Source organism: Astatotilapia calliptera, chromosome 16, assembly GCF_964374335.1.
Source record: "Astatotilapia calliptera chromosome 16, fAstCal68.1, whole genome shotgun sequence".
NCBI lineage: Eukaryota > Metazoa > Chordata > Actinopteri > Cichliformes > Cichlidae > Astatotilapia > Astatotilapia calliptera.
This window is the reverse complement of record NC_137437.1, coordinates 21,656,254-21,671,848: the sequence shown is the minus strand read 5'-3', so window position 1 is coordinate 21,671,848 and position 15,595 is coordinate 21,656,254. Positions and strand designations below refer to the sequence as shown.

Sequence of the window (15,595 nt, the reverse complement as noted above, 5' to 3'; positions counted from 1 at the left end):
CTTTTGTGTTGTTAACATGTTTAATGTTATGTATTTTCTTCTATTTAATCTCAAAAAGCTCCTAAAACAGTCAGTGATCACTGTTGACCTCCCTCGGCTTTTATTACCGCTAATCATTTATTTAAGCTCAGTTTTTAAAACCTTAGGATGTAACTACAGCCCAGCCCATGCAATGACTAACCTCGTATTGTGGATGGATTATCTCAGTTGTTCTCCTGGCTGAAGTTTGGTCCTTTTACAGCATCCTGCCATGTAATTACATTTGTTCCTGACCACCGAGAACACTCACGTTAACTTTTATCGAGTGGAAAAAAAGTTAGCTTGTTTATATTATGCTAACATAGCTGTGTCACTCACGTAGCACATCATTGTATACCAGCTAGCCAAACTTCAGTAACCCTACAAACGTCACTGCTGTTTAGTTTTCTGTCTTCATTTATGTTGGAAGTGATAACAGAGCTGTACGTTTTAATATTGTTTCCAAAACCCCGCAGTCAGGACATGCTATATTGTATTTAGATAGAAGCTAGCGAGCTAACTTCCTGCTAACTTCTAACTCCGTTAAATGTCATAAACTCCGTTTTCATGGATGCCTGGATGTTAAACTCAATTGTTACACCTGGTAGAGCAGAACACTGATCATTTTATTAAAGATGAAAGACTTTAGACAGTTTTTCAACTCTCAGTAATGCAATAGTGATTGTTTGATATATGGACCTGCAGCGTAGTTTAGGCCCAGACACGGCTAGTGACGTCAGACTTAACGACAGGATAGCCAATATACAGGCAGGATCTACACACTACTGTAAAAGTTAAACAGGCTAGTTTGAACTTCAGTGTTGTATAAATAGACGATCATGAGGTGTTTAAGGACAAAAAAAAAACATACATGAATATTTACTGAAAGGTTTCACTGGTACATACAGTTATTGCATTGGAATCAGTCTGGTAACAAAGACAAGTCATTCTTCTGTTTCCTGGATGAACCAGAGATGCCTCTCTTCAGCTTTTCTCTTCCTGTTATCCCTCTGCTCCCAGACCACCAAAAAAACAAACCAAAAATAAGCAAAAAAACAATTTAAACATATCAAAAAATATTCAAGAAAATACAAATCACAAAAACACAATGTAAATATACAATATAGCATCCTCAGGTTTCCCAAAGAATAAAATAACTAAATGTGTATTATTAAAAATGAGGTCTCTCTCCTCTAAGTCCCTGTTAATCCATTATTTATTATTCGGTTAAATGATTTATTCTGCTTCATAGAATAAATCAATTATTAGAATAAATAGAATAAATCAATTTATTCTTCATAGAATAAATCAATAAGTCAACACCCCCAAGTCATGCAAATTACCAGAATCCTTGAAGCACAGGCGGAGGAGTAACGCACACGAGATAAGGGACTATTAAAATAAAACAGAAAGTAACTAATAGATATAAATTTGACACAAATAACAGGGAAACCAGATAGCGACACTAACAGCAACACCAACAGGACACACAGACACCAGACCGATATTGGGACATGACAGGAGACAGAAATGGTGGAGATAGTGGAGGGAAGACAAGGAAAAACTGATACTCAAGAAAAAAAATTGAGCAATTACTACAACCTCTGAGCTCAAAGGTCTTGATGCACGCTCAATCATCCAGGTAAGAAATCCCAAAAAATTGATTCTGTTCATCTTGGATGTAACGTGGACACTCTTTCAATGATGAGGATGAAGACCCACAACCTCAACAATTAATCAACCATAGACTCAAACAGAGTTTTAATTGATTTGAAAGACTAACTCTTAGTCTTGTCCACCCTAATTGGAAAACTCAAAATCCATCTGATTTCTGATTTCAGATAAAATAATAATTGAAGATGATTTTAACCCATATAGATGCTGAAAGTAACATCCTCATAGCAGCATTTAATCTATTATTGGACTCAATTAACTTTTCTAAAAAAAAAACTCCACCTAAACTTTAATCACACTCTGGATCTTCTTCTGTTATATAGTACAGAAACTGAACATTTAATAGTCTTCCCTAAAAACCATCTGATCATGTCTTAATAACATTTACATTTACAATAATGGATTACAGCAGTGGGGGGATACATTTCAGTAAACTAGATGCCTTTATGAAAGTCCATCCTTGTCAGGGTTGTGGGGGCTAGGCTAGGTGGTGGGATCAACCACAAATTTGATATAGCTGAGTGGTGGGATCAACCTTCTTGCTGTGAGGCAACAGTGCTAATCACCACACAACCATGCTTTCTCAAAATTTTCTTAATGAAAGTGCTTTACATGAATAAAACTGAATTTAGTTGAATTGAAGACCATTTTCTCTAGTTTAGCTTCTTCAGTCTCAAAACATACAGCCCAGTATTAAAACACACCATAGCTCACTATCAGTAACAGCTTGCTAGGCCTTAATGCTCATTTTTCTTATCCTGTATTGCATCTGCTTGGTGGATATTGTTAAATAATACCCAAAATTTTGCCTTTTGAGCACAGAGAATCTGTGTGGGATTTCTGATAGCAGCATGACATTTCTGGACAGTTAGCAGTATCATTCAATGACAGAATAGTGATGGTTACAGTTAGAAATACTTTTTTTTCTTAAATGCGTTATTTAATTGCTTATAGAAGACTGAAGCAAGAAAAAAATTATGCCTATCGTTAAATAGTATACGTGTATGTGTTAGCAACAACTGTGCTTGAAAACAGTCAGCCTGATCATTCTGGCATAGTTAGGATTTCGATAACAAATAACACAGTTCTCAGGGTTACATAAATCTTCACATATGACTGAGTTTGAAAAAGTGAGAGGCAGTCGCTTAAGTCTCCCCAAATATAAAAAGCCAGAAAAAAGAAACACGTCTTCATCCACACCCCAGCAGGTTATAAAGTAATTTAATTTATTTTTCCAAATAATACTCAAACCACAGAAAGATATAGGTAGTCTGCTACTCTCTATTGTCAAGGAGTGTGGCTGTGATCTCAGATGACACAATACTTATGGAATATGAATAAAATTCAGACTGAGAGAGCTGTGTTTTGTTTTGGTGTATTTTGTCTTGTTTGTTTTTTTGTTTTTTGTTTTTTTGAGAATTATAATGTGCCTGAATGCTATTTTAACAAATGGAGAAATCACAGTGGGACTTGAAGTCAGGACTTGAAACTTTGTACAGCTATTGTGGAAGACTGAATTGGAAACTGTCATATACTCAAATTCTCCATCTCACTTCGAATTTCAATCTGAAAATCTCATGAGATGGCCTCTGAATGCCAAGAATATAAAGACCAACTATAAAAAGCTAATTTTTATGATTCCAACCACTGGATTACAAGCAGCTGACGCCATCTCCAAGGCTATAAACCAAAAGCTGATATGAAATTTTGTCCTATAATGTCTTAACAGCATCTTTAACTGCAATTTGGACAGAAAAAAAAACATTTGTATTACAGAATATCAAATCAACAAACTTAATCCATGCACCATTTGCAAAAACAGCAACAAAGAGATGCACTGTAATTAAACGTTTTACTGATCACGCCTTGCTGGTTTTCTAAGCAGCTTCAAACTTCCATCAGTATTAAAAAAAAAAGTTAACCTTGGTTGTGGAGTCCTACTGTCTCGATAAATGATCCATAACCCCGTTTTGCAGTCCATCCTAGAGTAGTTTATCCTCCCCCCTCCCTCCCTATGAACTACATGCAGTCATATATGTGTGTCTATTGATACAGTGCACAACTCCGCCAACTTTTCTGCGTACATCTCTGACGCTGCATCGCAACACTGAAGCGCAAAAACGGGGCGTTTCTCTCATTTGCTCCCTAGTACTAATGTGGCTTTCAGAATATAACGCTAGCGTATTCGAGTAAACTGACAACTTGACATTACCACGTAAAGTAACAACTTAGCTCAACCACTTATAAATAAAATCCACAAGCGACTGTGTCCATTTAGTGAAATAAAGCGCAGTCCGCCAAAAGACACAAGAAGCCTTGTTGTTGTTGTTTTTTTACTTCCTTTGAATAAACGCTTTATTTGTCTACAGCGACATCATGCGGGAATATGCGGAAGCCAACAATTTCCCTTCCATGTATATAATAAACACAAGTACCAAGAAAAGTCTGTAGTCTAAAAGAATCACAATAATAATGATAACTTAAATTAATTTATTAGAATAAAGTAAAACTAAAAGGATTTGAATACCTTAATATCACACTCATCCATGATGAGTATTCCCAAGAACAACAGTCGGCCACCTAGGTTGTGGCCACCATTAAAAATTCTCCCTTAAAGTTTTTTTTTCTTTTTATGACAAAAGTTTGAAAAAACTATATAACCTGATTTTTCACTAAAATGTAAATTCATGTTAATGGAGGGCCCTTCCTCTTCCACCCTACAGTCTGAAATATAAGGCAAAGCACCAATAACCTAGCAGCCAATAAACATATAACAGAAGTGAGGAAAGTGTGTCCGTATACATTAGGAAAACAAAAAAGTTGGGTTTTTTTAAGACATCTAAATATTTGACACATTATTTTCATACAGGTGGTACAGTGCTAGAGGCATTGGCATCTGCACAGTAGAACATCTCCACTCCATGTGAACAGCCTTGTGGGTAGATGCCAGACATGATCAAACCAGTGATCATGATGAACAAGCCGATTATTATTAACACCGCGGGTATCACGTTTTCACCATCGAACCAGCGGCCAGAGGAAAGCTTAAGGAAGCAGGCAGATGGGATGATGAAGATCAGAGGTGTGGCACTCAGAGCACCCTGGATGGAAGAAGATAATATCAGTAAGATAAAGAGAAGAATGAATTAGCATACCTAAATAAATAATTTTATGTCAGTGCAGACTTACATTCAGTTCCAAAACAACTCCTAGACAGTCATAGGCCAAAGATACTGATGTGCAGACTGCAACTATGAGCATGGTTATGGCTGCATGTTTAGTTTTTGAAAGATCTCGGCTGCAAATGACATTAGATACTACCTGAAAAAGACATTTGTGAGAAAATGAATATATTTAAATATATATGCATTTTCTACAGCTGTTAAAAGATTTTTAAAAACTAAAACAAAATTACACTCAGGAAGCTGCTGAAGTATTTAAAAGACGTTGCTGTAGTCTTTTTATTTGAGAAGTTTTGCTGGAGCATTTGAGTGCAAAGTCTAAAACCGTTAGAATATCACTCCCCCACATATGTAATCATTTAACAGTTATTTTTTTCTGATTGGCCTGTCAAATAGTATTACTTACTTCTCGTGTCACAAAGCACTCCAGTGGGAATGTTGTTATTATACTGATGCCAAAACAGAAGCGACCAAATGTTGCCAGGTTATCATTTCTACAGTAGTTCTCAAATATGTCTCCTAAAAAGCATAAATTCTGATATAATTAAACATGTTTTTGTGGCATTTAAATTGCACAGACACCTGCTATACATTATGTACTACATGGTACCTTGTGTGTAGCCAGTGAAAGTTGTGTAGCCAGCAACGGCAAATCCAGCACTGATTATTAGTGCTGAGCCTACGGAGATGTGAGTGACTTGAGACCAGTTAGCAAGAGTGGGCTGCTCCAGTGAGCCATAGATAAGAAAGCTGTTGTGGTGGCATATGAAGGCTAAGGACAAAAACAGAGCAGAATATTGAAGTTCAGCTGACAAAAAACCACGCTGAAGAACAGTTTGAGGTGTTTCACACATGTGGTATTAATGGTAAACTGAGCATATTATTTATGTTACACTTTTACTTGTCCTAGCTTTCCAGCATATTAAAAAAAAAACATCAAAAGAGGCTGACAAGAATGCAGCTTTCCAGTAACAGCATTTTTTTTTCTTTTGTGGCTGAGTGTCTCAAAATAATAGGCTTGATCTTCTTACAGTAAAGCTGGGTTGCAGGTCAGAGCTATGATGGATTTTGAAATTCTGAGCCTTAGCACTTGGATACTGATGAATAATGGCTTAGTTAATACATTTTGGTCCCTTTTGATCAGGAAAACATGGACATACATGAGGATCACTTAGTGTTATTGCCATGTAATGTAATGGTCTAATGACCAACAATTTTACAAAAGGAAAAAAAAATGTTGCAAGAAGATAGTCAGCAATAAGCCATCATGTTTCCGGTTTCATAATTAGTCCATTATCTATAAGCCTTAACTTGTTTGGTCTCTAACACTTCCTGAAAAAAGTCTCAACCACCAATCAAACTCATGTTGGTGTTAAGCAAATGACACACTCTTTCATGAAATTCCTGATGTCATAAGGCTGGTGTGCATGCTGTGCTTTTATTGTACTATTTTCTTTTCTTGTCTTGTGGTAACATACAGTACTACTAAAAGTGTTCTAGAGATGTACAATATCAGTAGAAGCTCAATGCACACAAACTCACCAAAAGACATTACACCTACTGCCTGAATCGCATTCCACTTTGCAAATGCCCATGCATCATCTGTGGGGAGGCTAGAGGGTACATTTATATATTCAGTCATCAAAGAACACAAACATACATCAGTTTGTCTGTAAAATTGATAAATAGGTGATTTTAAAAAGAACCCCATGTTTCACACACAAGTGCAATAAAGCAAAAATCTACGTGGATTAGCAAACTAGAGTATTCATTCATACATTTGGGGTCCAAAGGTAGCTGCTCTGATGATTACAATGATGAGGATGATAACTGTCAGCACCATTGACAGGAAGGACACCTGGTAACACATGTGAATATTTTATAAGCTGCTTTAACATCACCACAATGCGCTGGATGCTATAGAAAAACCAGACTTACCTTCCCAAGTCGCTCTATGTTTCGATAAAGCGAGAGGGGGAACGTGAAAACAACAGTTGATAATATGATCACAAAGTGACGCTCCGCGAGTATGTGATCTGGGCCAACTGTAACATAATAAATGTGAATACAATAAATGTCAGTGTTTATTTATTGCACGTTTTCTTATTTATAGGCAGAGATTTCACGTTTCACTACACCTCCAGGAATTCTTTGAAAGACTTTGGTCAGTGTGTCACCGATTGTGATGTTGTAGCTGATCATCGCTGAAGGAGAAAAGTTCATTTTATTATTGCAATTCATTTTTGTTAACCAAAAGTCAATAGATGAACAGTAACAGGAATACTGCACTAAACAAATACTTTTCAGAGCATTAGCCAGAACATGCTAAAAGGCTTGATTTAATACTGAACTTACCAATGAAAGGATAAAGAAACTGCAGTCCAGATAAAATTACAAATCCAGGGAAACCAAATGTGCTGTGTACAAGTGACTGATAACTGTTTGTCCCTGACAGGTTTCCTCCTTTTATAAGTAGAATGATTGAGTAATCTTCCATGAAAGACAAAGTAAAAAAATATGTTATTTGTATTGGTTGCTTTTGTTTTGACTCATGTTTCGTGTGTTTTTCCCCCATAAAGATAAAAAATAAAATACATCTTTAGTAGGCTTACCTGTGATGAATCCAACAACTATCAAAAGAAGAAGGCCAAAGGGAAGCCCTGCCTGGTTCAATGCGTATGGTAAACCTGGTTAAATAAATAAATAAATAGGAAAATGTACTGCTGCAGCTGATAATGTGTATAATTTAAATTTACAATCTCCAGAAAGCAAAAACTGCAGAGTACAGAAGCAGCACAACATCTGCACTAGTTCTTAACAAACACATTTCAGTCTTTTTATTACTTATTTTAATGGGGTAAGCATAACAAAGAGTTAAATTTATGAAAGAGGGCAACAGGCGCTTGTCATATGATACAGCTGTGGGGCTTGAACAGTATGAAAGCTTCTCCTTGTTACACTGAAATGAGCAAAACTAACTGATTATTCAACAATATTTTTACAGAAATAACAGTTTGAAGTCTTTCAAAGGTTATCATCCAAGTAACTGTTTGCATATAATTTAGTTAGTGTGATAAAAGCTAAAGGCAACCCAATTAAATATTTACCTATTATTCCAGATCCTATAATAGAATTGATAAAATTAAAAGATGCAGATATCATTGAACTTCGCGACTTTCTGGCATCTTTTTGTAGAGGAATTAATGTGGTCCCTTCTTCAGAGTTTAACTGAAATGAATTTTTAAATGAAGAAAAAGAAGAAGAAGAGAAAATCAGTTAATAAGAAAGACTTTAGTCTGCTATTAAAATCCTGCAAGCATCATTTTAGACATACCTGCTGAGCCATTTTTGAACACCTGTTGTTGTCAGTCGTCTCATTCTCGCTTCTGTCTGTTTAGATGTTAACTCTCACATATTTGTGGGTGAAGTTTGTAAAAACGCCCCTCTGTTTCAGTTACTCGATTCAAAGCAAAAACGAAAATAACTCAACAGCGCCCTGGGTCGGTCGTTGGAATACGCTGCAAATTAAGCGTAAATGCAGTGATGCAGAATAGGGGGGGATTCAGTTATATTAATTTTGTCAATGAGCCAAACCTACGGTAACTCAGTTCTTAGGGGAGGAGTAGTTTGCACTTTGACACTTGTGCCGAAATATGTTTGGACGCATGCAAGGAAATTGCGAATTAAAGGATTTATTAAAGGATTAAAGGCTCTGTTAAAGCTCCCGTTGTTGAGAAAAAAAAAAAGATATACTGTACAGTACGTGTTTGTCTCACGTTATGGGTTGTAAATATGAGATCAGGCGCTTTATTTCTCTTATATGCTAAACTACCCCCCCCTCCCCCAAACGATACTGAGGCTACCACAGCAGAATCAGACGTAAAGGAAAATGTGCTAGTAACGATAACTGGTACCCGTATTTATTTATTTATTTATTTAATTACTTATTTCCAAGATTAAACAGGAATAACGAGTTTAATATTGTTGAAAGTCTGATGAAAAAAGCAGGTGTCAAATTTCGAGTAACAATTTTTTGTATTTAAACATTTATTTCTCCTTTGTTTTGTGTAGGTCCACGTTTTAACCACAATTCAGCCATTAGAAACACCCCATACTATACCACTATATGTATCCAGCAGAGGGTATCAGACTGACATACTGACTCTTAAAACTCCTGACTCACTCATCCACCCAACTTTATACAATAGATTCTTACAAGGAAAACGACGATGGTGCATATATAGTCTCCTGCTGTGCTACCATGAAGCGATAAAAACAGCTTTTTTGTGTGTTTTTTCAGCGATTACAGCATTTCGGACAGAACAAACCTGCCACCAATGACATCACGCCTCTTGGGCACAAAGAGAGTTGTAGAACACAATCAGATCTATTACTGTGGCTTAAGTTGTTACTTTCTGACTGAACTCCAGAATCTTATTCTGGACAATTACACGCAGTGATTTTCACCATAATAATATCTGGTGGTCTGCCCTTACTCGGTATTATGGAAGCTCCCCGGAATCGCTTTACTACAGTACTCCCTCCTGCGCGGAGGGGCGGACACGGTCTCGCTCTCTCTCTCTCTCTCTCTCTCTCTCTCTCTCTCTCTCTCAGGGTTTTCCTACCGGAATCGTGGAAATGACCAGGTCTGCGTCGGGAGAAGCGTCAAACACCATAATCGGATTGACAGCCGTATTTTAAATCATTCTAAAAAGTTTCATTTTTTCAAAATATTCTCCAGAGAAATCTCCACCTGGCAAGGATGGAAAACTAATGGTGAGTGGTAAACACAGCAACTTTTTATCCTAAATTTCCTAAAAAAAAAAAAAAAGAAGAAGAAGAAGAAAAAGTGTTTGTTTTTTTTTTTTGTTATTGTTTTTCTTTAAGTGGTCCTAATTATGAGAATTGTTTTAAAAGTTATTTTATTTTGGTTAATCATATAGAGATGGTGGTGATTGAGAAGTCTTACAGTGTTACATTTAAGAGACTATCTATCTATCTATCTATCTATCTATCTATCTATCTATCTATCTATCTATCTATCTATCTATCTATCTATCTATCTATCTATCTATCTATCTATCTATCTATCTTGTTGCCTTTATCTAAATTGAAGGTTATCCATATATCTGCACAATATTTTTCAACCTTGGAAGTATGGCATAGTCTTTGTAGCTACATAAATGTTACTGATATCAGTTTTTATGGAAGCCCTGTGTAGGAAAAACATGATTGAGCTCTCAAGACAAGACAAGACAAGACAACAGATTGCGGTTTACAATATATTACAAACGTTAATGGCCATGGCAGCAATTATTAACCCACACTCCATTTTAGATGACTTCCTGTTTCCCCTACTGTAAACATCTTTATTAGATTGTTGTCAATTAGAGATGAGAGTGTTCTGTTCAGTCCTATCCGCACCGTATGGTAGTCTGACAGGTTGTTCATAAAAGCCTTTATTTCAGAGGTTGTTAACAGCTATTCTGCCAACGCCCTGGATATGCCAGACTGAATCTTGACTCCGTACCCCGTTGGAGACAGCAGCAGGCATTAGTTGTGAGCTAGAAATGTGAGTGTGTCACAAACCACCTCTTATCTCATCTAAGTACTAAGATGCACTTTGAGGTCATACAAATTAAGTTGCAGTAATGTACATAAAATATTAAAGCTTCTGTTTGACACTGTGTTTAATAGGCTAGGTCAGTCATCTATTGAAACTTATTACCACGAGTCAGTCTAATGTTTGGCGACTAATCAACTCCAAATACATTTTTTTGGCATTCTGTTCTGTTAGGGGAACAAATTTCTCTGTCTTAGGTCAGTACGCAAACGCCTGTAATGCAGACTGGTTACTGATAAACTTAAGTGGGCACACTGAAGCTTTGAAGTGGTAGTGGCTCATATCTCAAGTTATGTATAATGAGTTGGGAACAGACTGACACAATGATGCATGCCTCTTTAGAGGTTACTCACTGCAGGCTGAGGTACAGGAAATCAAGGTTTATTTTGTGTTTGCAGATAATCATGAGACTTTTGGAAAGTTTGTCTTACTGTTGCAGCTGTTTTTTAGTTTGTGTCAAATAACTAAAAAATGTATGGTACTGGTACTGAGTGATTTACTTTTATATTGTGAAAGAACATGTCTCAATGCTATAGTCTATGAGCTGTCAAAGGCTTAATAGCTTAATAATAACTTAGGGAGCTAGAATATGGTAGGGCTACATGGATACAATAAACAAAAAAATATCTTTATTTTCATCCCTTTCTTATGTATCTTACTAGTACAGGTTTGAAATCCACTTTGCATTCAGAACTGCCTTAATTTTACATGGCATATATATATATATGCCATGTAAAATTATGAGTTATCTTTCTCGAAATTTGACTTAGTTTTTTTAAATTTCGGCTTATTAACTTGAAATTTTGATTTATTAACTCGAAATTTTGAGAGAAGTAACTCGAAATTTCGATTTAGCTCTGCCAATCCGTAATCTACGTGGAATGCACACTCAAAACCAGATCACAAATTGGTGCTTTTGAGAGTACGTTTGCTGATAGTAACGCCATGTGATTCAGCTAATACCACAAGGATTTCATCATTCGTGAAGCCACGCTGAAAATAATCAGCAATTTGTGCATTCATGAGTGGCTGTAATACCAGTAGCTTAGCTGTAGCATTTGTAGCTGTGGGCTTCAGCTTCTGGGTAACAAGGAAATTATGTCATTCACGAAAGAAAGATGGAAACTTTTTTTCTGTTGTTTTTTAGTGGCGGAAATGGGCTTCCATAGTTTTGACATCATAGTGTCACACAGTTGTTGCAGATTTGTCAGCTGCTCATCCAGGATGCAAATCTCCCATTTCGCCACATCCTAAAGGTTCTCTGTTGGATTGAGAGGTGGTGACTGTGGAGGTCATTTGAGTGCAGTGAACTGATTGTCTTGTTCAAGTGACTAGTTTGAGGTTATTTGAGCTTTCTGACACTGCATTACCCTGCTGAAAGTAGGCAACAGAAGATGGGTCTACTGTGGTCACAAATGGATGGACATGGGTCATCATCAATGGTCAGGTAGCCCGTAGCCTATAAAACCATGCACATTTGGCCCAATATTAAGAAATACCATTGCATCACCATCTGCAGCCATAAACGTTAATACGAAGCAGGATGGATCAATGATTTTGTGTTGTTTATGCCAAAATCAAATGAGTGTCTAATGACTGTAGTTATTTAAGGAATAGTGAGGTTGTTGTTAGATTTCAGCATCACCTATACAGTATTTATAAATATTAGGAAGGTTTAGCTTAGTGTGATGGCCAGAACATAAGAGAAGTGCTCTTTGGGTCTTGTTTTGTGCTAAACATTTCCTCTTCAAGAAGGAACTTATCTTCACCATATAAAAGACAGTAGCAGAGAGTTGCCACTGGCCTGATGGTTTTATTTTGGAAACTCTGGCCTAAATTTCTTTTATGTTGAATTTGGATTTTGAGCTGACAGATGAAAACCACAGATGAACTTTAGTTCAACCTGAATTCTAATTCTGATGAACATCTGTTATTTAGTACAAGAGTAGAGAAAAACACATTTAAAATGTTGTATCTACTCTTGCCCACATACTGTATAGGCAGATGTTACATGAGTTATCTTCTACTCTATGACCTGTCTAGCTGATTTCCTTGAAAGTATAAAGCCAAGGTGGAATTCAGTGAGTGAATCTGATTAGCATCATCATCTTAAATTTAATTTGATGTCTGGTACCCTTGATGTGACCTAACACTGACCATGAACACTACAGCTGCTCTACACCAGTTCAACATAATGCATTACTGTAAAATTAACAACAGAGATGCAAACTAACCAGCATAGCCTGCATTAAATCCCATAGTATATTTTATTCAACCTTTGAATAACAGAAAGTTAATATACACTCAACAAAAATATAAACGCAACACCTTTGTTACTGCTCCCATTCCCCATGGGATGGACGTAGAGACCTAAAATTCAGTCCAGATACACAATATAACCATCCCTCCCAAACAGTGGTCACAAATCAGTCCAAATGTGTGGTAGTGGGCACATCTGCCATATTGAGATAATCCATCCCACCTCACAGGTGTGCCACATCAGGATGCTGATCTGACATCATGAGTAGTGCACAGGTGTACCTCAGACTGCCCACAACAAAAGGCCACCCTGGAATGTGCAGTTTTGTCTCACAGCAAAATGCCACAGATGCCACAAGCAATGAGGGAGCGTGCAATTGGCATGCTGACAGCAGGAATGTCAACCAGATCTGTCGCCCGTGCATTGAATGTTCATTTCTCAACCATAAGCCGTCTCCACAGGCGTTTCAGAGAATATGGCAGCACATCCAACCGGCCTCACAACCGCAGACCTCGTGTAACCACACCAGCCCAGGACCTCCACATCCAGCAGGTTCACCTCCAAGATCGTCTGAGACCAGCCACCCAGACAGCTGCTGGAACAATTGGTTTGCACAACCAAACAATTTCTGCAAAAACTGTCAGAAACCGTCTCAGGGACGCTCAACTGCATGCCCGTCGTCCTCATCGGGGTCTTGACCTGACTCCAGCTTGTCGCCGTAACAGATTTGTGTGGGCAAATGCTCACATTCGATGGCGTCTGGCACGTTGGAGAGGTGTGCGCTTCACGGATGAATCATGGTTCACATTGTTCAGGGCAGATGGCAGCTGAGAATGTCCCAGTTCTTGCATGGCCAGCATACTCACCGGACATGTCACCCATTGAGCATGTTCGGGATGTGCTTGACCGGCGTATACGACAGCGTGTACCAGTTCCCACGAATATCCAACAACCTCGCACAGCCATTGAAGTGGAGTGGACCAACATTCCACAGGCCACAATTGACAATCTGATAGACTCCATGCGACGATGTGTTGCACTGCATGAGGCAAATGGTGGTCACACCAGATACTGACCGGTTCTGGGTCCCCAGACCCCCAATAGCGCAAAAAACTGCACATTCCAGGGTGGCCTTTTGTTGTGGGCAGTCTGAGGTACACCTGTGCACTACTCATGATGTCAGATCAGCATCCTGATGTGGCACACCTGTGAGGTGGGATGGATTATCTCAATATGGCAGATGTGCCCACTACCACACATTTGGACTGATTTGTGACCACTGTTTGGGAGGGATGGTTATATTGTGTATCTGGAATGAATTTTAGGTCTCTACGTCCATCCCATGGGGAATGGGAGCAGTAACAAAGGTGTTGCGTTTATATTTTTGTTGAGTGTACTTTAGTTTCCTTTGCAGGAAGTTTCCCAATGTGGAGAAAACATACTGAAACTTCAGCAACACACTGTGTACAGATCGAGTATTTAAAATGATTGAGGAAATTACAAGTTTTACATTTCCAATTCATCAAATGTCACTGAGCAGTCCTTACCTTTAAAAATAATCACATTTCTTCCTCTCCTGGTCTAGTCATTTTTACAACTTCATTATATCAGACAAGCTACTGCCCCTTGTTCACAAGGGGTTTGCTTGTATGTTTGATTTAGAAGATTTTTACACCAACTTTCCTGTGTCTCCTTCCAGTAATGAAGCAGGAGTCTTTTGCTTGTTTCACAAAGATTTCCTGAGAAATAAAGCAGTGTATCTTTAGCTAGCAGACACACTCTATGACATGCTGCACAGAAACAGCTTGTGTGTTTGTTGATGTTTGCTGCGCTGTTTGAATGTTTCATTTGAAATTTCCTGCCACTTAAAGAAACATTACTCGGTTTTATCTTCTACTGTGACACTAGAGAGATGCTTAAGTAACATGACTGCAACTTATTGGCATTGGCCCCAAAACACTGTTCTGGATCATTCCAGCCAACTTTAACCCTGAACATACTGCAATTGTGATACATTAATTTTTTAACCTTTTTCTTTATGTGCAATAAGCACCGGGAATGGATATACTAATAGGGTTTTCATGTATATTTTACTTTTTCCTCCATTTAGGTTCAAATCAGTTTAATGTTTGAAAGTGTGCAGTGAAGGGAAATAATAATGTTCCTCAAATTTCTCATTTGATTATTTTACGAAGTAGAGACAAGAGACATTTAAAATGTAGGGAGTAAAAGTAAAAAGTTCTCTCTTGATTATTATAATTACATCACACATGTATAACTCGATGATAGGAACAGCTGATTGACCACTGATTTAGGGATTGATTTCTTGCATGTGTTTGATCACTGCACAACATGTCGAAGTTGTCTTTGACACTGTTGCATTTGGATCATTCTGAAACTCTCTGGCAGGGAACCCAGAGAGAGATATGGCACAGTCTATGAGGCATTCATATTTAATAGTGCATAGGTCTTTGTAACACATCACATTAGTCAGGCCTATTAGTAAGATGGATCTTTTCCTCTCACTGCTCTGTCTCAGTGAGGGAAAAGCAGACTTTTTCCATTTTGAGGGATGGAAGAGGAGTTGAGTCTCACCTGGAATTGATCATTGTCATGTAAAATCTTAATTTTATCTACTGACGAGCAGGTAATTAGATCTAATTTTACCATAGCTGAAAGGAATTTATATGTATGACAGCCAACTCTAGGCTCATTATAGCTTCCTTTTTCCTCTGACCTAAGAGCAGAAACAAACACACTGTTCTTTCTTCTCGATTAAAAGTTATTAATGAGAGGCAGGTCATAACAAAATGAATTTTAAGTTGCATTTTTTTAGCC

The 15,595-nt window shown here is 37.6% G+C and overlaps 1 protein-coding gene across 2 annotated transcripts; it reads right to left on the bottom strand.

Annotated features, from left to right (window-relative positions):
* Positions 1 to 2,896: 2,896 nt before the first annotated feature.
* slc38a11 (solute carrier family 38 member 11) lies at positions 2,897 to 8,707 on the bottom strand. Of its 2 annotated transcripts, XM_026144994.2 has the most exons (12): positions 8,209 to 8,707; positions 7,982 to 8,102; positions 7,487 to 7,561; positions 7,230 to 7,364; positions 7,013 to 7,078; positions 6,813 to 6,919; positions 6,653 to 6,732; positions 6,417 to 6,487; positions 5,485 to 5,646; positions 5,281 to 5,393; positions 4,882 to 5,013; positions 2,897 to 4,793 (listed from the first exon to the last, which is right to left on the bottom strand). In XM_026144994.2, the coding sequence occupies exons 1-12, from the start codon at positions 8,218 to 8,220 to the stop codon at positions 4,554 to 4,556; spliced, it is 1,314 nt and encodes a 437-aa protein (XP_026000779.1). In that variant the 5' UTR covers positions 8,221 to 8,707; the 3' UTR covers positions 2,897 to 4,553. The 2 variants fall into 2 exon arrangements, with proteins under 2 accessions (XP_026000779.1, XP_080146992.1); XM_080290866.1 differs by lacking the exon at positions 7,230 to 7,364.
* Positions 8,708 to 15,595: the final 6,888 nt, after the last annotated feature.